This window comes from Echinops telfairi, unplaced genomic scaffold, assembly GCF_000313985.2.
Source record: "Echinops telfairi isolate 266 unplaced genomic scaffold, ASM31398v2 ScPeMD7_9;HRSCAF=40, whole genome shotgun sequence".
Taxonomy (NCBI): Eukaryota; Metazoa; Chordata; class Mammalia; order Afrosoricida; family Tenrecidae; genus Echinops; species Echinops telfairi.
In genome coordinates, this window is record NW_022103906.1 from 15,370,790 (window position 1) to 15,391,940 (window position 21,151).

The 21,151-nt window shown below is 42.9% G+C and overlaps 1 protein-coding gene across 7 annotated transcripts in view; it reads right to left on the reverse strand.

Annotated features, from left to right (window-relative positions):
- Positions 1–1,730: 1,730 nt before the first annotated feature.
- The window catches only part of HMBOX1 (homeobox containing 1), a 230,244-nt gene continuing 210,823 nt past the window's right edge, over positions 1,731–21,151 (reverse strand). Inside the window, exons 9-13 of one of the 7 annotated variants that reach the window (XM_045286941.1) lie at positions 11,076–11,158; positions 9,688–9,783; positions 6,098–6,186; positions 5,788–5,859; positions 1,731–4,122 (exon numbers count right to left, since the gene is read on the reverse strand). In XM_045286941.1, the coding sequence (XP_045142876.1) occupies positions 3,985–4,122; positions 5,788–5,859; positions 6,098–6,186; positions 9,688–9,783; positions 11,076–11,158 (478 nt within the window). In that variant the 3' untranslated portion in view covers positions 1,731–3,984. Of the gene's footprint in view, positions 4,123–5,754; positions 5,860–6,097; positions 6,193–9,687; positions 9,784–11,075; positions 11,159–21,151 lie in introns of all 7 variants that reach the window. The other 6 variants (XM_045286940.1, XM_045286939.1, XM_045286945.1 and 3 more) reach the window with 6 other exon arrangements.

Consider the following 21,151-nt stretch of genomic DNA (forward strand, 5'->3'; position numbering starts at 1 on the left):
GGGCGGGCAGGAGGAGCGTGGGTGTGAGAGGTGGGCCCCTGCCCCTACTCTGCCCGCTGCGGGGTCCAGGGTCCCCGGTCAGCTCAATCACAGGACCTGGCACGGGCACAGGTGCACTGACGAGCAGGGACCAGGGTCATTCACAGGCTGAGAGAACGTGACTGGAGATTCCTGATAAAATGACAGTCTGCTTAATACTGTGTGATGGCTGGAATTCTAGGGAAATGCTTTAAAAAGCAATGTCTCCGCAAGACAACGCCCAGCGGGGAGAATGGAAACGGTTTTCGTTGAGGGTTTCTTGTTTCTTCCCTGTGAGGTAGCAGTGCACCTGACTGTCAGACCCACAGCAGAAGTTGGTGAACGACGGATGAGCAGTGGCTTCTCCCTCCCTCTCCACCTGGCTCCCCACCAAGCCTGGGCACAGGGAGCCTCCGAGGGGCTCTGTGCCTCTTTGCCCTCGGCCCCTTCTCCCTGTGGAGGGTTGTGGGAATGTATGAAGGGGCTGTCCCACCAGAGTACCATGTGGGGCCTGGTTCAGAGGCGCGGGCAGGTGGGGTGTGGAAAAGGAAACTGCCTTCAGGGCACGCCATCAGTCCAGGCTTTGCTGGAACAAACCAAGACGTCTGCCCAGTCCAGAATGGCCACATACGGTCTCAGGTGGGAGCGCGCTGCACTGTTCTCCCCGGGGTCATCGACAGGCGGGCAGACACTGTGCTGGGCTAGGCCATCTTTAAAAGGTCCTTCTGTAAAGTTGTGTTGTAAAAAAGGTAGGAATTTTGCCCACATGACCAAGTCAACGAAAGTAATTCAATGAAAGTCTGAGACCAGTCCGAGAGAACAAAGCAAATCAAAGGGGGTAAGCTATATAAGTAAGTGGGCACTGTGCGCTGCCCTGCTCCAACAGGAAGGGGCAGCCCCGAGAGGGAGCCTCTAGGGCCAGGCGGAGGGAAGACGAGGGGAGAGGTGGGCAGAGCCGCCCAAGGGCACAGCAGGGAAACTTTACGAGTCGGGCTGTTTTTCTTTCACGTACAGAGTCATTGTCAATTCAATAGGCCTCAAATCTGAACAATCTTACAAAATAAAGATGAAAAGAGATCCCCACCGCCCAAAGCTAATACAAATTAAACAAAAGTCACCATCCCAGGACATCCCGCACAAAGCAGTGGCCCTCCATGTGCCACGATGGGAAGGGAATGGCCTGGACAAGGAGTGACACCAAACCTGAGGACAGACAGAAACCAGCAGGAGATTTCTGTCTGGCTCCAAAAGAAGTAAACGCTGAATCGTGGTTAAAAAGCAAAAGTTGTAAGTAAGGCAGTGTGGGTCTTCAGAGCAGGCTTGGCCAGCAGTCTTCTCTCCCGAGAATTGTGGGTGAAACCTTCCCTCGGCCTGTTCCTACAGACTCTGTCCATCCCGGCAGGAAGCCTTCACGGACACGAACTCTCCTCTATTCCCAAAGCTCCCCTCCTCGAGAGGTCTGAAGATCATGCAACCTCTGAGCTCTTCTGTGGCGGTTGTCGGATTTCTTAGAAACGGCGGCTGTTTTAACCATTTGAGTCTGTTCCTTTAAAAAGACCAGCAAGAACAAATGACTGCAGCGATCCTATCATAAAGAAGCTATCCATTATAACAATCTCCTTACAATAGATCATGGATGTGGCTTGTCAGCGAGTGTGTTTTTTCCTCTCTCTCCATTTCTTTCTGATTCAACCACGAATAAGCAGACACAATTCCATCAAAATTAGAAGATGTAATACACTACATTCCTTACAAGTAAAATAGAGAGAGAATACAACTTCCTAATTGAAATTAAAGCCACACAAAGCAAGAAAGAACAAGAGTGAGGGATCATTCCTGAGATTAACAAATGCTACTCGTGAATGGGTTAATTCAGGCCACGCAGTGCGACAGAAAGGAAGGCCCCCTTTACTTCAATCTTGGAAAGTGGGAAAAACTCCACGCCTTCCCCTGAAGCCCATGGGCGAGTGCAGGCCAGGGCTCCCCAAGTCAGACACATGCCAGGTGGCACTTCCAATCAAGCCCTCTGCCAGAGCTCTCCTCCCTCTCTCACCAGCCAGACAGAAAAAAGAGATGTTCAAGTCAGGGTGCGCCTAAGTGGGTGGATAATGCAACAGGCCACTAACAGAAAGGGGCATGGAGGAAGGTCAGAGGTCTGCCTCAGTGGTTTTAAGTTGAATACACTTGGGGGTGAGTTGGGCTGGGGTGAAGAGGTGAGGAAGTAGCACTTTCCTTCTACCTTAGAATCTGTTTTCCCCCAAGACAGACAAGAGGGCGGCAGGTGTCTGTCAGTTCAGGCAGCCCTCTCCCCCCTCCCCCATGACCACCCCAGTGAGCAAGGCTCCCTTCGCAGCAGAGAGGCTGGACGGAGGCAGAGAACACACAGCACTGTGTCTCCATGCTGCTGCGCCAAGCACTGCGTCCTCGTCCCCGTCCCCGTCCCCGTCCCCGCAGTGACAGCGTGTCATTTAATCGGGATGCCAAGACACCATTCTCATACACGGCCGGTGGATGTAATTTTCTTTGATGCATGAATAGTTCATCATTTTGCTACTAGATGACAAGGTGATCACAGGGTGACTCTATAACAGAAGTTCACTGTTTGGTATTTTGAGTTCTCAAATGAAAAAAAGGATTTATCAAATATAAATATCTTTAAAAAGTAACGAAAGTGCTACATATGTGATCAAGGAAAAAAATCCCATTAGTTACTGCCGTTTAAAGTAGATCAAAACTTTACAAATATTACCACATCCATTATCAATATGGCTTCCAATTATTACATAAATTACCTGTAGCAATCTAGCTTATCACCTCTATAAGGACAGAATAAAGAGACCACCAAAGCAGCCCCCTCCCGGGATGGGGGGGGGTCGTCTAGTGTGGCCACAGGAGGTGGCAAATCCCCATCTTGTTCACTCCTGTTTAGGTGAGAATTTGCATTTGTTGACAGTCAGCACGGACCCACCCAACCTCTCACAGCGAGGTGACTTCAGTTCGGTGGACAGACTACAAGTTCATTCCATCATATCTGACCTTGACTTTTTTTTTTTGGTAGCAGGGAAAAGGGACATAGACAGGAGGCAAAGAACCTTCTGTGCTGAGACATCGGGACTTTCCAGGCAGGCACTGGAGACCGTGCCAGCATCATGGACAGTGGTTCTGAGAACTGGCCGTCGGCTTCCATTAGATCTGCAGCTCAGGTTTTTCTCCAATGCTCTCAAGCTAGGTTCTTTTTCAATGACTTTTTAAAAAAATCATGGTCCCCAAGGCAGAAGGCAGTATTTTATAGACTAAGTCACACAGCTTGTGAGAGGAAAGGATGTCTGTGTCAGGCATGTTAACACCAACCAAAATCTGAGACCAAGTTGTTCTATTGACATTCTTAGCACAGCACCCAAAGGAGGATAATCTAGCCACAGTGTGACTATAATGAGGCACGGCTTATTGCAGCTGGAAATCCGGGACGCTTGCTGAGGTGGGGGTTCTAGTGTTCCCTTTGATTTTGTGAGTGCTCCCCAGTGGTGCCTGTCAATCCTGTGCCACACGATCTCAGCTTGCAGCCGTATTAGTCTTGGGGAGGGGAAAGGGAGTTAAAGACTAGTGTTACATGAATCTAAAGGTCTCTGAGACTTTACATGTCGCCTAATATTTGAGAACGAAGGGCTATCTAAATACCTGGAAGCACTTTCTTGGAATGCTAAGACAGAGCAGCAAGATTTTCTAGCCTCGGGGGCTGGGAGAGAAGTGTGGTTGGTTGGTGGTTATTTACTGGGAATTAATACTGAGAGTATATGCAGAGGCTGAGGGCACCATGCCATCTTCACAGAACAAGACCCTAATGGCTAACTGACATACAAGAAACTGCAAAGTTATACTGTAAGAACACATGTTAAGGACCGAGGAAAGTCTGCTAAGGTGCTACATCTAAAACTAAGTTAACATCTTGTGTTTAACCCTCCCTGATCAGTCGTCATCCAGGGCCTCTGTCTTGATTTCGTTGGCCCCTTGTCGGGCCAATGCCAAGATAGTGTGGTTGACCGCCGCCATTTCCACAGCTAATGAGATGGGGTCTTGGTGGTCACTATGGCTAGTGCTGTCATCCTAAAGGCGCAGAAATAAGAAACAAAGCGTTATTAATGGATAGTACCATTCACTAACTCAAAGAAGACATGCTGGGACGAGGGGACGCAAGGAGGCATACCATTCATGGAACGAAATGTAGTAGTGGAGGTGTCTTGTGAGAGGGTGGAGGTGACTTGTATTTAAGTAGACACTGAATGGAGAGAGGACCAGGGACCCAGAGTTGGCATTTTTATGATCCAGCTAATACAAAGCACGGATATGTTCTTTTCTTACTGGAAATTTGATTCTTTCTATCAGCAAGATTGCTGGTGATGAAGATCGAACCTGGAGTGGCTGAAATAAAGCCAACAGTTTGGATCATTTTGTTTGGAACAAATACAGAAAGAAGTAATTCTTGAAGGCCAGACAGGCGAGCTATTAACTTCTTTCCATCTGACAGTTAGCATTCCGGTATCTCTCTACGAAAAAATCAAACGAAGCAGAACCCCACAGACCACCGTCTTGAAGTGCAAATGTTCATTGTTTTATGGATAAAAATGCATTTGGGGGAAGAAAACGTTTTCAACAACGACAGGACCCAAGCGTAACCCCCTGAAATGGGTGTGGAAGCTGTGTGGCACTCACCTGCTGCAGGGCAGCTGTGTACTCAAAGTGGCAGGATTTTATTTAGCAGGGAGTGTGAAGCTCTCCTTCCAGGTATGAGCTCAGAGTGTTAACAAATAAAACTGTGAAAGGAAACTGGCATTTCGGGCTGTATGTCACAGACTGAAGATGGTGTAACACAAAAGGGGTGAGTTTCTCACCTGTCACATCTTCAGGGGAACTCTGTATTAAGGATCTTGAGAGGGTAAGCCCCTGAGGGAAAAAAGCTGGGGATGTGCTACTCTTCGGGCATCTGTAAAACAGAAGGGAAGGCGCCATCTACGGAGGTGACTGAAAGTCACGGGAATGTCTCCAATTAGCCAGACAGACAGGGCATGCTCTTGAGCTGGGCTAGGGCACCCTAAGAGGGGAAAGTTAACTCCTGGGACGCATGGGCATCATTGCTTCATTCTACTTTCACAGAGTAGTCTTGAGAATCTACAGTGGCTCTGCACAGAAATGCAGCAGTCTTAAGCTGGCAAACAGAGGCTGCAGAATACGGGGAACTATAGGGTGGAACATAGTGGATGACATTTGTGACTGGCAGAGGGAAAGAGCAACAGTCTGTCGGGTGAGGTGACCTAGAGGACGACGCCACAGGGGCTCTTTATGTTCCAAATGGAAGTGGACTTTAAGCCCTGTAAACATCCTAATAAAACCTGGTCCTAGAGGTGTGGGAGGTTTGGGGGTGGGAAGGACTCCACATTCTCAGCTATGGAATGATTCCATCCAGTGGCTACAATTAAATACGTGTCTTCCAAGCAATGAGGTGACGTGGGAAGACATGCAGGCGCTCGACAGATGGGAGGGTTTGTGTCAACGTGCCAGGGAGATTCTGAAAGAACCACTCATCTCAGCACGAGGGTTCCTGATGCAATGGGGCCGTGGTGGGTGGGACTTGCCATTGGGTCTTGTATTGGCACATGTTTAGGCATGGATTACAGCTACCCAGTTGCCCCTAGTATTTCTCAAACATTGAGTGTGTGTGTGGTGAATGGTGTAACTTGCTTGTTTGGATCAGATCCTCCTCTCTTCTTCTACCTTCTCTGCTTCTCTGCCTCCCTCTGAACTTCTTCCCTCCTCCTCCTCCCCATTGCGTACTTGCCAAGTATCCTGTTGTATGACAATAAATCCATGAGGGTGAGCAGCGATTTCTCACAAATTCAACAGGACAACTGAATCTTACCACATTCCTTTCAAATGACATGACAATCTAACTAGACACATGAACAGAGTGGAGGGACATTCGACTGTCTTCCCTCCCCCATCCCAGACTAAGCACACCCACAGACCTGAGTTGTCACACTGTCCCATCCACTCTGTAACCGAGAACCTCTCTTCAGCTGCTCACCTGCTCTGAGTAGTCATTCCCATCGACGTCATCACTGTTGGAATGGCCTCCTGGACTCTGTACATCTATCCCATGACTCTCTAGGATTGCTGCTTCTTCGAAAAAAGCATAGAGATCCCTAAATTATCTGTTACATTATTATAATGATGGAAGTACTGAATTAATTTTTGTACTGAGGAAATCAGAGTTAATTAAACAAGAACTTAGATTCCTCTACTTCTTATTTCTTTACAACTTAACCAGAAATCAAACCAAACTCACTACCATACAGTTGATTTTGGCACATGGCGACCCTGTAGGGCAGGGCACAACTGCCCCTGTGGGGTTCAGCGTCTAAATCTTTATGGGAATAGAAAACCCTGTCTTTCTCACACAAAGACGCTGATTGTTTCAAACAGCTGATCTTAAGGTTAGCAGCCTAACGTGTAACCACTACACCACAAGGGAGACCTAACGTGGATAACATCCAACTGCACAGACAGGTCAGGATCCATCTGCCATCTGGAGCCCCTGTTGCTATGCATTTAAAGCTTAAGACACTCACTGTTAGGTGCTTGACAAACACTACTTAACAAACTAACTAGCTTTCCAGTCTTGGAGCGGGGTAAGGGAGAGCTATAAAGCATTCGAAAGTTGTTACGATGAAAAAGAAGTATGTTGACCAGCCCCACTAAGAGACATGATGCCCCTCATTGACCCATAGCCCTATAGGGGACAACAATGGAGACACAGTGTGGGAAATGCACCCAATCTGATCCTGCCACACCGAGGCAAAACACTAAGGGGGTAAAACAGAACAGCAAGAGAATGGAGCGGCGAGGTCCCCAGGGAATGTTGAAGGTGAACTTTGGAGCCAGGGCGTGGTGCCCCAACAGACTGGAACACACTCCTGAAGACCAACAAACGATCCTTGAACTAACTACAAGCTTTTCTTTCTTGTGCTGTGTTTTGTTTTTTTTGTCATTGGTTTGTTGTTCTTGTTATTTTGCTGTATGTTGTTGCTTGGTTTTGCTCTGTCTTGTTTTTGTGCATGTTATTATCTCTACAGGTTTGTCTAAATAAGATAGGCTGGATGAACAATCTGGAGGAGAAAACAAAGGGACCCACAGTTCCGGGGGGACATGGGAGAGGGGGAGGTGGGGGGAAAGGAAGTGGTGTTAACAAACCCAGGTACAAGGGAACAACAAGTGATCCAAATTGGTGGTGAGGTGGGTGTGGGAGGCCTGGTCGGGCATGATCAAGGGTAAGGTAACAAAGAGGAATTGCTGAAACTCTAGTGGGGACTAAGCATAATAGTGGGACAGGAGGAAAGTCAAAGGAAATAGAGGAAAGAGCTGGGAGGCAAAAGGCATATATAGGTCTAGATAAAGATATGTACATATGCAAATATATTTATATATGAGGATGGGGAAATAGATCTATGTGCCTATATTTATAGGTTTAGTATTAAGGGAGCAGAAGGACATTGGGCCTCCACTCAAGTACTCCCTCAATGCAAGAATACTTTCTTCTACTAAATTGGCATTCTATGATGCTCACCTTCCTGACACAACCGCTGAAGACAAAGCCGGTGAATAATGCCAGGAGCTTAAGTGGAGAGGAAATGTTTTGAGAATGATGAAGGCAATGAATGTACAAATGCGCTTTACACAATTGATGTATGTATGGATTGTGATAAGAGTTGTATGAGCCCCTAATAAAATGATTAGAAAAAAAACAAACAATGAACTATATCCAAGCCAGATTTAAAAGAGGACATTGAAGGGTGGATATCATTGCTAATGTCAGATGGATCTTGCTTGAAAGTAGAAAACACCACAAAGATCTTTAATTATGTTTTATTGATTATTAAAAGGCATTTGATGTGTGGATCATAACTATGGATAACATTTCAAAGAGTGGGAATTCCAGGACATCTCATTGTGCTCATGGGGAACCTGTACATTGACCAAGTGGCAGTCATTTAAACAGAACAAGGGGATACTGCCTATTAAAATTAGGAAAAGTGAAAAAAAAAAAAAGAAAGAAAATGTGGTGAAGAAAGTTGATGGTGCCCGGCTACCAAAAGATATAGCGTCTGGGGTCTTAAAGGCTTGAAGGTAAACAAGCGGCCTTCTAGCTCAGAAGCAACAAAGACCACATGGAAGAAGCACACCAGCCTATGTGATCACGAGCTGCCAAAGGGATCAGTTATCAGGCATCAAAGAACAAAAAAATCATATCATTGTGTGATCAACTCCATGATATGATCACTGAAGACAAATGGGTGCGTAAGTAAATGTGGCAAAGAAAGCTGATGGTTCCCGGCTATCAAAAGATATAGCGTCTGGGGTCTTAAAGGCTTAAAGGTAAACAAGGAGTCATCTAACTCAGAAGCAACAAAGCCCATATGAAAGAAGCACACCAGCCTGTGTGATCACAAGGTGTCTAAGGGATCAGGTATCAGGCATCATCAGAACAAAAAATCTTATCATAGCGAATGAGGGGGTGTGCGGAGTGGAGACCCAAAGCCCATTTGTAGGCCACTGGAGATCCCCTTGCAGAGGGGTCTCGAGGAAGAGACGAGCCAGAGGGTGCGATGTAGCAACGATGAAAAATACAACTTTCCTCTAGTTCCTAAATGCTTCCTCCGACCCCCAATATCATGATCCCAATTCTACCTTGCAAGTCTGGCTAGACCAGAGGATGTACACTGGTACAGATAGGAACTGGAAACACAGGGAATCCAGGGCGGATGATCCCTTCAGGACCAGTGGTGTGAGTGGCGATACTGGGAGCGTAGAGGGACAGTGGGTTGAAAATGGGGAACTGATTACAAGGCTCTACATGTGACCTCCTCCCTGGGGGACAGACAACAGAAAAGTGGGTGAAGGGAGACGTCAGGCAGGGCAAGATATGATAAAATAATAATGTACAAATTATCAAGGGTTCATGAGGGAGCGGGGAAGGAGGGGAAAAAAGAGGACCTGATGCCAGGGGCTTAAGTGGAGAGCAAATGTTTTGAGAATGATGAGGGCAATGAATGTACAAATGTGCCTTACACAACTGATGTATGTATGTATGTATTGTGATGAGTTGTATGAGCCCCTAATGAAACGATTAAAAAAATCCCCCCCCAAAAGAAAAGGAAGTATGTTTATAAGTAAAATGTAATTCAAGAAGTTCAAAAACAATCCTTCAGCTAAATTGCTTCAATTACAACTTGTAATTCCTCAAATGCTGTTTATCTCCTGACTCTTGTTGTGTTCCTATCTATCTGTCATTCAATTTTAACAATCAGATATGTCCTATTGATCAGTTCCCTCTTTTAACCATATACACACCTTTAATGGGTACCACAGAAATCATCTGCCAGGTATGGCTAACATTATTATTTTAACATCGTTATAACACAAGAGAATCGTTATAACACAAGAGAATAAATAATACTAATTTTAGTGAATTACAAAGAAGGAATACAAAAAGGGAAATACAATGAGGGAAAACACAAGGACAACCTTCTTAGGTATAGATTCTAGGAAAATCTAGCCCTACAGTTCCTTCAAACAAACAAAGCGTTTGCAAGAGAAAGCAGCCCTCGGATACAGTACCGATATTGGCTCTCCTCTTGATCTCCTTCCGTCTATTAGCAAACCAGTTATAGACTTTCAGGGAGGTAACGCGCTCCAGGTCCGAAAGCTTTTTACCTGTGAATGCGTAGAACACAATTCAGATCATTTATATCTGGGACCCAAGAATGAACAGTCTCAAAGACTTACTACTTCGCTCTTTTTAAAAGATGCTTTGGTTGGCACTTATTGCTAAAACCATTGTACAGCTGATTCTTTTTAGTGTTACCTAGTATAATGTACAACTTCAATTATTAACACATTAATTCAAGTCATACACATGAAGGAAATTCACCAAGCCAGTTCTAGCTGAATCTGGTAATCCACCATGTCAGTTCTAGTTGAATATGATATTCGCTATCAAGTTTCCAGATAACTGAAGCTCCCTTCATTTTCAGGCTTTATACGAAATGTTCCTGTGTTGCCTCTGTGATGAGTATCACAGGCGTTTTCTGGAAGACTATAGGTCACTACAATCACCCATCAACCCTCATAATGATGCTGGAGGGCAGAACTCAGTCTGAAGGTCAAACTGATGATCTTCTTTGTTCTCGGACGTCTCATCCCACTGACCGCACTATGCTGCCCATTTATACTTCATCCTGCCCTTTTTTGTTTTTCAGCTTTTTACCCACAGGGCTGGGAAACCAAAACAAAGGTTTGCCAGGGCCTGACTTGAGGACTGAAATAAGGGTACAGATGTTCTCGCTTATGTGCAGTTGAAGCTTGAGTTTGTAGGGTCTAGATTGCTAAAAGTCTGGCTTATCACTAAAGGAGATACTTACTGTTTGCCCATAAAAATTACCAGATAAATGGAGATCAATCATATCCACTTAACTGAGGATGGTTTCTGGTAATTAAAACTGTAAAATGTGGCATATTGTAGCACGGGATGGGGAACGGGTGGGGAGGGGGAAACACACAAGTAACTATGTATGAATTCAGTGGCTCTGTTGAATTGCACAGAAACATAGGAAAGACCCAGAAGCTAAATACCAAAACAATTCTTCCCCCAAACAGCAATACCGAATTGTATTAATTTATAACAAATGCAAACAAACTAGATCAATCTTGCGTAAATATTTTAAACCTTACTATTATTGTGGATTTGATATCATCATGTGAAATTTCTGAAAAATAAATGTACGAACACTTAGACAAGAATCCTACGCAGGCTCCCTCCCTAAGGCGAGCATTTGATTCCGAATCTTGAGAAGCGCGGTGGGAACAGAGTTGGGCGGTAACTGCCTGCAGAAGGCTGGCAGAGTGGGCAGAGAGCAGTGAGGCGGGAGTGTAAGGGGGACGCTGTGTCCTCCCTGCTGATGAGTGGCTGAGGGCGGCACCACAGACACAGCCGTGCTCGGGATTACCTGGCTTCTGTATGACGGCATTGCAAGCATTTGCAATTTCTTCTCTCTTTGCTTCATCTGGGTACTGATTTTCATTGAAGTAACTGCAGAGGCAACCAATAAAGATACGAGGTTTTAATTTTATTTCTTGTTATGTATTATCATTAAGACATCAACCCGCCTGTGCGATCACGAGGTGTTGAAGGGATCAGGTATCAGGCATCGTCAGAACAAAAAATCGTATCATTGTGAACGAGGGGGAGTGTGGGCTGGAAACCCAAAGCTCATCTGTAGACAACTGTAGCCCCTTACAGAAAGGTCATGGGGAGGAGACGACCCTGTCAGGGTGCAGTGTAGCAACGATGAAACATACAACTTTCCTCTAGGTCCCAAATCCTTCCTTCCCCCCCCACTATCATGATCCCAATTCTACCTTACAAATCTGGCTAGACCAGAGGATGTACACCGGTACAGATAAGAAATGGAAACACAGGGAATCTAGGGCAGACAATCCCTTCAGGACCAGTGATGAGAGTGGTGATACCAGGAGGTTGGAGGGAGGGTGGGGAACAGATTACAAGGATCTACATATAATCTCCTCCCTGGGGGACAGACAATAGAAAAGTGGGTGAAGGAAGACATCGGACAGTAGAAGATATGACCAAACAGTAATGTATAAAGTATCAAGGGCTCATAAGGAAGGGGGGAACGGGGAAGGAGGGTAAAAAATGAGGAGCTGATGCCAGGGGCTTAAGTGGAGAGCAAATGTTTTGAGAATGATGAGGGCAATAAATGTACAGATGTGCTTTACACAATTGATGTATGTATGGATTGTGATAAGAGTTGTATGAGCCCCTAATAAAATGATTTAAAAAAAAGACATCAACCCACTGAAGACTATGTTCATTTTTAGGATGGAATAGTGGTGTGTCTAGACTACATTGCCCCACAGAATTTCCTGTGATGACAGAAGTGGTCTATTTCGCACTGTCTAACAGGGTAGCCACTACTAACATTTGGCTAAGAACTAAATTTTTAATGTTAATGAATTCAAATTTAAATAGTTACATGTGACTAGTGGCTATTGTATTGGACAACACTGATCTAGACACTGATGCTCTTCATTAAAAGGCGTCAGTGGTATGACATTTATTTTTGGTACATGGGGCTAACTGCAGTCACAAGAGTTGTGTTATCTTTGAGTTAAAAAAAAAAAAAGAGTTTTATCCTTTGCAGCTGGATACTGAAGCTCAGGAGAAAATCACTTGTCAAATTCTATTCCATCTCCTCAGGGCTTTTCCAGGCCCTGTGCTCCAGTCTTTTCTAGCCCCTCCATCACTCTCGCCTCAACAGGTGGAAGTGCCTTCTTACTGTGACTAAACACTGGAGGCCCCGACCCTTCTCGTGACCCACATCACCCCTCCTCCCCACAGCTCTGGGATAATCTTTTATTATCCTAGTCTTGCCACCCACCCCTCCAGATGGTCTCCTGCTTTATTCCATGATGAGGTCTCTACACTTTTTAATTCATTGATCACTTTGGGTGCAGCAACATTTTCTGTGTCAGTGTCCTGATAACTTGCCTATTTCTAATAACCTTGTCTGAACTCTGCTTCTACTTACTAGGCCAAAGGCACTTTGGACCAGCTCCATAAACTAGCGGCACCGCCAGCACCTGGGAGGAGCCTAAAGAAGTACAGAATCTCAAAGCCATCTCACACCTACTGAATCAGAGCCTGAATTTTACTATGAGCACCAGATGACTTAAATGTATATTAAATTCTAAGATGTACCAAATTAGTTCAATTCATTTAAACCCAATAATAAATACAGATATCAATAATCTAATATTACACATTTGGCACTGTGGATAAAGAAGAGAAATACAGCTCCTGACTTCAGGAGTTTACAATCAACTGGAAATTATTTACATATATATATGCTTGTGGTAAAATGCAATCCACATATGAACAGATTGTCATGAGAGCGCAGAACAAGATGCGCTGTGTTCAGTGTTATCTGCAGGAGCTTGGGAAGCCTTCAAGAGAAAGTGATAGCTGAGTAGGTCTTGGAGGTGTGAAGGGCATGGCAAGGCAGAAAAGAACAGGAGGAGCATTTCACCTAGCAGGAACAACATGTGCAAAGGTGAAAATGTGGGGAGCTTCTTGAAGATTCGGAGAGTACATAAGAGTTCTGGGGTGAGGGCTCAGAAGAAACGAGGATGAGCCAAATGTGAGGACTGCGGTCTGTTTTATAGGGCACCTGAAGGGAATGTGCACCCGAGAGGTTTTCCAGCTAGGAGAGGGAGACTCTCATCGGTCATGGGGAGAGATAACAGATCTAAGGCTCAACTCCACCTCCATAATCTTAAATCCTGAAATCTCCCAACTTTCTACTTACTTCCTGCTCCTCTTCAAAAGAATTTGTTCTCCACCTTAAAATAAATCTCCAACTCCTTCTCCACTCTACCATATTAAAAAAAAAAAAAGTATTTTTTAATCTATCGGTTTACCTATCACTAGTTTTCTGGTCTGAGCTCTCTTTCATAGCCTGAACTCCACAGCAAGGCAAATTCACAATACTCTCTTTAGAAGATGAAGCATGGGTTATTTCACCTTTCTGCCCTCCCACCACACCAGTCCAGCCAATCTCCTGTCCAGCAGAAATACCTCAGGAGCACTGAGTGTTCCTGGACAAAGTCATAAAACAGGGCCAATTGGTTTCTTTAATAATGCATGATCTCCAGCCTTCACGGGGTACTCATTTCTGCTGGGAATTCTTTCCCTCCTATCTAACCAATTGCTTTCATGCTCCTCCTTTATACGCCACCTTCTTCCTTCCACTCTCAAGTCCTCAGTCCTCACGCTCACCACGCTCACTTCTGCAGATGCTGTGCATTCTGTTAGCAAAGTGGAGATTATTTAATAGGAGTGTGCTTAATTTTTAGCTTCTCAACTTCTAATCTCAGAATCACAGCTCTTCTTTCCTTCTTTCCCGGCAGAGGCAGAGAATTCTATTCCCAATAAAGGCCCACTTCTCCATTTGCGGCAGGAGTAGGGCTAAAGGGAGTTTGGAGGTTGTGACAACAGCTGAGGGATTCAGGTAAACTGAAACACGGAGATGGGGGAGGAGATGGAGAGGACATCGAGGATGGTAATAAAATCCACCCACGACAAGCTCCAGGAATAGCACACACTACTTACTATTCACCTTCAAATATTTTAACCTTTAGACGGTTTCCGATAAACAGATGTTTTGACTGTTACAAGGTGCATAAATTATTGTAAACTTGGCTCTGCCTAAGACCTTAAAAGGGAACCGTTTCTGAAATGGAACTTGGAAGTTAAAACACACCATGTCTACACATTTTTTAAGCCAAGAGTAAGAAATAAGACCTAAGCAGAAATCTACAAGTAGCAATAAGAAAAGTAATGCACATAAACCCTGGGGACACTACCCTTTTGTAGACAAAGGGCACTGTCACAGAAAGAAACCAAACGATCATTTTGCCAGACAATGACAGCAAAGAATTAAAATGAAAAGTGGAAAAATAATTTGCATGAGATGAGAGAAAGCATAGGCTATAACAAATGGAAATGGCCTTGAAGTACCTTCCTTTCAAGAACACTGAAGTCTATAAAAATTGCAGCTAGAAAATTCCTCCTTCTGTGTCTCTGAGCATACAAAACAGCAAGCCTGACTCTCTAAGCGAGGGATGATAATGGCACACAAAGAAACATGTTCTTCTGTGTGCTTATGTGAACTATTTCAGCTGAAGAGATTTGGGGATATCTCCGTTTTAGATATCCAAAATAATGGTTTCAGAATTGTCAGGCATCACCCACTACCTACGATTCAGCATGCTTTCTCTACACTAAGCAAACTTCCCAGGCAGGTGACGTCGTTTTTTCAAGCAAGATTACTCATTCCCAAGAAGCACAAAGGGTACCATTTTCGGACACACTTTGGAACATAACTGTTCGGTTCCACCTCCTGTTTGAGAGCTGCTGGTGTTAAAGGTCCTGGAGGTAGGGTGGGCGGAGAACAAGGATGAATGGGGCACAATTTAAATTTCTCATTTGAAAACTTATTCTATTTTAAACAACAGGGTAGAGGTAGAAGTGACAAAATTGGCAAACACCTTATGCAAATAGGACAGCTATCTTTTAATCAATAAGAACATTTTCAGCTCACTTAAAGGCAAAAAAAAAGTGATGTTCTATTACATTTTATTTTTTTAAATCATTTTATTGGGGGCTCATACCGCTTATCACATACATCCATTGTGTCAAGCACATTTTTACATTTGTTGCCATCATCGCTTTCAGAACATTTTGTTTCTACTTGAGTCCTTATAATCGGCTCCTCATTTCCCTCCCCCCCCTCCCCCACCCTCTTTCCCTCATGAATCCTTGATCATTTATAAATTATTATTATTATTATTTTCTATGACATTTTATCTGAAATTGTCAAAGTTCCTTTGAAAACTAATCACTCTATCTTAACACACCCCTGAGAAACAATCAGAGGACTGAGGAAACAGACTGGACAGAGTTAGAAATCAACTATGTACATGGACTCTTCATTACTTAATATGGACTTTTTACAACCATCTCTTGCCTCCTAGTGCCTCCCTCATTCCACTATTGCTTTAGGAAGGTGCATAAAGTATCAGGGTGAACAGTGTACCTCAAAAATTCACAGCCATTGTGGCAGGGCAAGCTGGCAAGAAATGGGGAGCCTAACAACAAGCACAAGGAAGAAGAAATGCCCTGGAATTGGTTGTGGTGATGGTTGCACACCTCTGATGAATATGATTAAACAACTGAAATGTATGATGCGTGAATTATATGTCTGCAAAACTGTAAAAATAAACAAACTCATTTAAAAAAATCATGTCAATTCAGAACTTTAGAATGTGACTTTATTGGGAATTAGGGTCTTTGCCCTGGTGGTACAGTGGTTAGGTGGTGGGCTGCAATCCACTTGCTCAGCAGTTTGAAACAACCAGCAGATAGATCTGCAGAAGAAAAACTGGGCTTGCTACTCCCATACAGAGTTAGTCTCAGAAACCCATAGGTGCTGCTGTGAGTCAGCACTGACTCCTTGGCAGTGACTGACTGAGCATCTTTACAGATGCAACCAAGGCAGTACTGAGCTGAGATCAGACTAGGACTACAGTTCTCAGCTTAAATGTCCAACCACTGTGGACTGGGAAGTAAATGATAGCATATTCTGAAAATACAGTTAATCATTAAAATTCATGCTTCAAATATCATGTAAATGATATTAGGTATAAAATTATAAAACAGCATAACTCTCTTTAAAAAATATACCTAACAGAAAAAAGTGTGAAGAAATCTATCAATATGATCAGAGTGATTATCTCCGGATAGTAGTACTAAGGGTTATTTAAATTTTCTTTTTATATTTTCCTACATTTTCCCTCATTTTCTCTAAGAATGTACAATTTTTATACCATATCTACTTGTGTATATATGCACATTTTCCAGCACATTTTTAATGCAGTTTTTGTGGTAAAATTAGGTGCCACGGCTGTTATTCGGGTCGGTTTGTACTTGAGTATATATGGTAATTGATAAAACAAAAAATGTAACCTTTGAAGATAAAGCTTGCTGACTCAAAATATAAGCAAAATGGAATTATATATATTTATTGGTACAAAGTTTAGCTGTGCTTTGGGTGAATGTTAACCACTTCTAGACATTTTGCTTTATGACACAGCTGCCATCACTTTCACTCTTCCCGTTTCCTCCCTGGCTTCCCTGTTTCCTTGTGCCCATTTTCCTGCCCCTTCTTGCCTTCTGAACTGTGTTTTAGGTGAAATGCTGTCAGGTGGTCTCCCATGACTAGCTGTTCTGAAGAGCATGCTTCTACGAACGTTACACACAGTACAGGCCTACTATATGACTGAATGATTATCTCCATGAGTTGGGGTCATTCTAGGTTTGGAAGGTGTCTACAGGCATAGTCTTGAGGATTCCACCAGTCTCTCCCACACCAGTAAGGCTGGTCTTTGCCTGCATTTGATTGTTCCACATCTTCTTCATACTCTGTCCCAGACCTATATTGTGGTCCCAGTCTGAATAGTGAGTAGCGGTAACCAGGCACCATCCCTGATATAAATCCCACTTGATTGTGTTGTATGATGATTTTTTAAAAGTTAATATGGTGTTAAATTCTATTTTCTAGGATTTAATAGAGAATTGTTGCATGGACATTCATCAAGGATCCTGGTTTCTACTTTTGTTCATTTAGTGGTGTCCTTGCCCGCCTTCCGTATCCGTGTCATGCTTACTTCACAGAATAAGTTAGGGAATAGTCTATCCTTTTCAGTGCTCTGGAATAGTGTACGCAGAACTGTGATCAGCTGTTCTCTAATACTTGGTAGAATTCTCCAGGCTCTTTTTGAGGGTGGAAGTAAATGACATTTTATATTTCTTCTTTTGTTAAGGGGCTGTTAAAATTCTCTACTTCAATCTACCAATTCCTTTAGGTAGGTAGAGTCTCAAGGCCTTTGGATGACTAGATTCCTAGATTTCTTAGGTTATACTGATGAGTACAACATATACAAGGTGATTTTTATTGTCAATATTTCTGATTGTGATGACTCTACTTGCTTGAATCTTGCTAAACAGCATATTAACTTTACTTTGATGGGGGAAAAATCTTATCTGGGAAAGATTTATTCTTATCAAATGCGGGTAGGGGGCAGTATCTTGGTTTATTTATCCACAGTTGATAAAAATGACTTTTCAATAATTTCTGAAAGGATAAAGAGACCAGTGATTTGTTGTTAGAGTATTTATCTAAATAACTTATTTTAATGTATTTTTAGTTTTACAAATAAGAGTAATTTTTAAATTTCATAGACAAGAAAATGCTAAAAATATGTCATGAGTTTTATTACTAAAGAAGCTGTAAGTTTTTATGAATTCACAGCTTCTTAAGGTTTTAGAATAGGAAGGCCAATAAAAAGAGAAGAGAGTTAAAAGTTGGAAATGATTGTTTGCCTATGAACAGGTTAGTGCAAACAGATCCAAGAAGTTGAATTTTTTAATCCCAATTTATAAAGGTAACAGAAGCCTACAATAGAATTCACTACACAGAAACTTAGATACTCCACACATTAGACCCAGACAAAGAATCCGGGAACGTTAAGTAGGACAGATATATGTTACCAGGCTGACCTCTTCATGTTGCAGGTGAGGCCATGGAGTCATAGAGAAGCAGCCAGAGGATTGACTTTCTCACAGCCACACAACCTAGAATGCAGGTTTCTTGAAGGATTTCATTGGCTCAAAGGAACAGTCATTACTCAGCTAAGACATGTTACTGTTTTAGACTTCACTATAGATATGTAAAGCACATCTCTATTTACCACTGAATCACCTCATCTGAAAACCGTACATTTTAAAAGAGTTCCTGGAAGGAAAATTAAGACAGTGTCAGTAAGAAGCCCATGATAGCCCAAGGACCACAGTTATTTCTCACCCAGGGGTTGTGTCTTCCTCTGAAAGGAAATCTAATTGCTTTGGAGACAACCATAATATCCGACCATAACTTTAAAAAAAATTTTTTTTTAAGTAAATCATTTGATTGGGGGACCCTACCTTCTTATCCTGGGCAGAGGAAAATTTAATAAACCCTGGGATTTCTCAACTTAAACAATTATCAATATATATCAATATCTATGTATTTATAAATTAAATCCATACATCTATGGTCAATTGGTTTTCAACAAGAGTGCTTCAGTGGGGAAAGAATAGTCTCTTTAAAGCAGGGCCATGAAGGTGGGCCTGTACCTCACACTGTATGTGGAAATTAACTCAAAGAAGATCTAAAAGGCCTAGACTCTTAGAAGACAGGAGTAATGCTTTATGACTTACATTTTGGCCATGGATTCTTAGAGGTGACACCAAGATCACACACAACAGAGACAAAATAGATGAAAATGAACTTAATTACAAGCTTTTGTGCATCAATGGACTTTATCAACAAAGTGAAGAGAGATATTTTGGGAACCATATATCAGACGAGGGTTTACCATCCAGGACACACACACATACACATACACATACACATACACAATGGGGCTTCAGAAAAGTTTGTGGGAAAATTCCTCATCTTTTACTCCAATTTTGCATAAATTTTTGAAGCTCCTTCATATATAAACACATGAGTATATGCATATAACTCAACAAGAAACAACCTAATAAAAACTTTGGCAAAAGAGAAATTTTACCAAAGAAGGTATATAAATGGCCAAGAAAAAACGTGAAGATGCTCAATGTCCTGAGTCATTAGGGAAATGCAAATGAAAATCACAAGGGCTATAATTCACCCTCATAAAGTTGGTGAAATTAAAACAGAAAAAACAAGGGAGGAGGAGATGGGGAGAAGGGACACACACACACACACACACACACACACACACACACATTGCTTGGTGGGACTGTAAAATGGTATAGTCAGTGAGGAAAACTGCTTGGAAGTACTCCAAAAACCTACACATAAAATTACTGTATTATCTAGCAATCCCATTCCCAGGTACACACTCCAAAGGAACACAGAGATTACTACTCACAATAATCCAAAGATGGGAACCACTTAAATGCCTACCAATAGGTGAAGGGGTTAACGACATGTGGTATATAGTAAACCTCTGGCTTAAGACTGTTCTACTTATGGAAAAGAAAGGATGGCCATAAGGTCTATTGAATTACAACTTGAGCTAAACACAGTGGCTTGTAATAAAAACAAGCTAATAAAAACATACATTTCGGGAGTAATCAATGAAGGTTGGAGAGGGGAGGAAGCCCTAGAACTGATTGTGATGACACAACTCATTTTAAAGGCAAGTTAACCATGGGGGGTGGGAGGGTGTTGGAAATGTTCTAAAATTGAGAGTGGTGATAATTGTACAATTCTTGATATTGAACTACTGAATTGTATATGTGGAACAGGTGCCAATAAAAATGTAAAAAAAAGAGTAACACACACTCTACCACTTTGTGATGCTCATAAGAAAAACATTATGCAGTTTCAGTGGGGCATTGCCTTGGAGAAAGCTAACGACACCTGCCTTTTACATAGCCTGAATCACATAGCTGTTAACACTGTGTTGACTGTATCTGGACTACAATCACTCTTAGATGCCCTTGTAACACTGCCGCCAACTTGTACATCTGATGCAAGTGCTGGTGATGCATCAAGGAAAAGGAAAACAATCATGACACAATACAGAGGAAATAATAACACAATCGGAGAGAGGCTTAACACCGTTTGCAATCGAAAAGGCATAAGAGACTGTGGGGCCAGGACGTGGCACCCCATTAGACTCATCCAGAAAACACTCCTAAAGGTCAACAAACAGACCTTGAACTATTTACAGGCTTTTTTTCCCCTGCCTATTTGTTTTTTTCCTTTTTTCACTTCTTTAAAATCTTGTATGTCAGTGCCTTTTTTTTTGGTAGCTTGTCGGTGCTACTGCTGTCGTCGCCATGATGTTCTTATGTGCCACTTTGGTGCTGTGCTGTCAAAGCCATCCCCAATTTTATGCACATATTAATATATCTGCAGGTCCACATAGATAAGAGAGGCTGGAAAAAAAAAAGTGAGATGAAAATAAAGGGACCAACAGCCCCGGAGGGACATGAGAGTGTGGGAGGTAGGGGAAGGGAGGTGTTGGCCAACCCAGGGACAAGGGAAGAATGAGTGGTTCAAAACCAATGGCAGGGAGGGGCTGGGAGGACTGGTAGGGAGTGACCAAGGGCAATGTAACTGAGAGGAATTACTGAAACCAGAATGAAGGCTGAACATGGTAGTGGGACAGGAGGAAAGCATAAGGAAATAGAGGAAAGGAGTAGGAGGCAAAGGGCATACATAGAAGCCTAAATACATAGACAAGTACATATGTAAATATATTTAAGATTATGGGGGAAATGGACCTAGGTGCATATAATTATAGGTTTAGCAGTAGGGTAGCAGGTGGACACTGGGTCTCCTCATGCGCATTCCCTTAATACAAGAGCACCTTGCTCAGCTAAACGGTCATTTCATGATACCCACCTTCC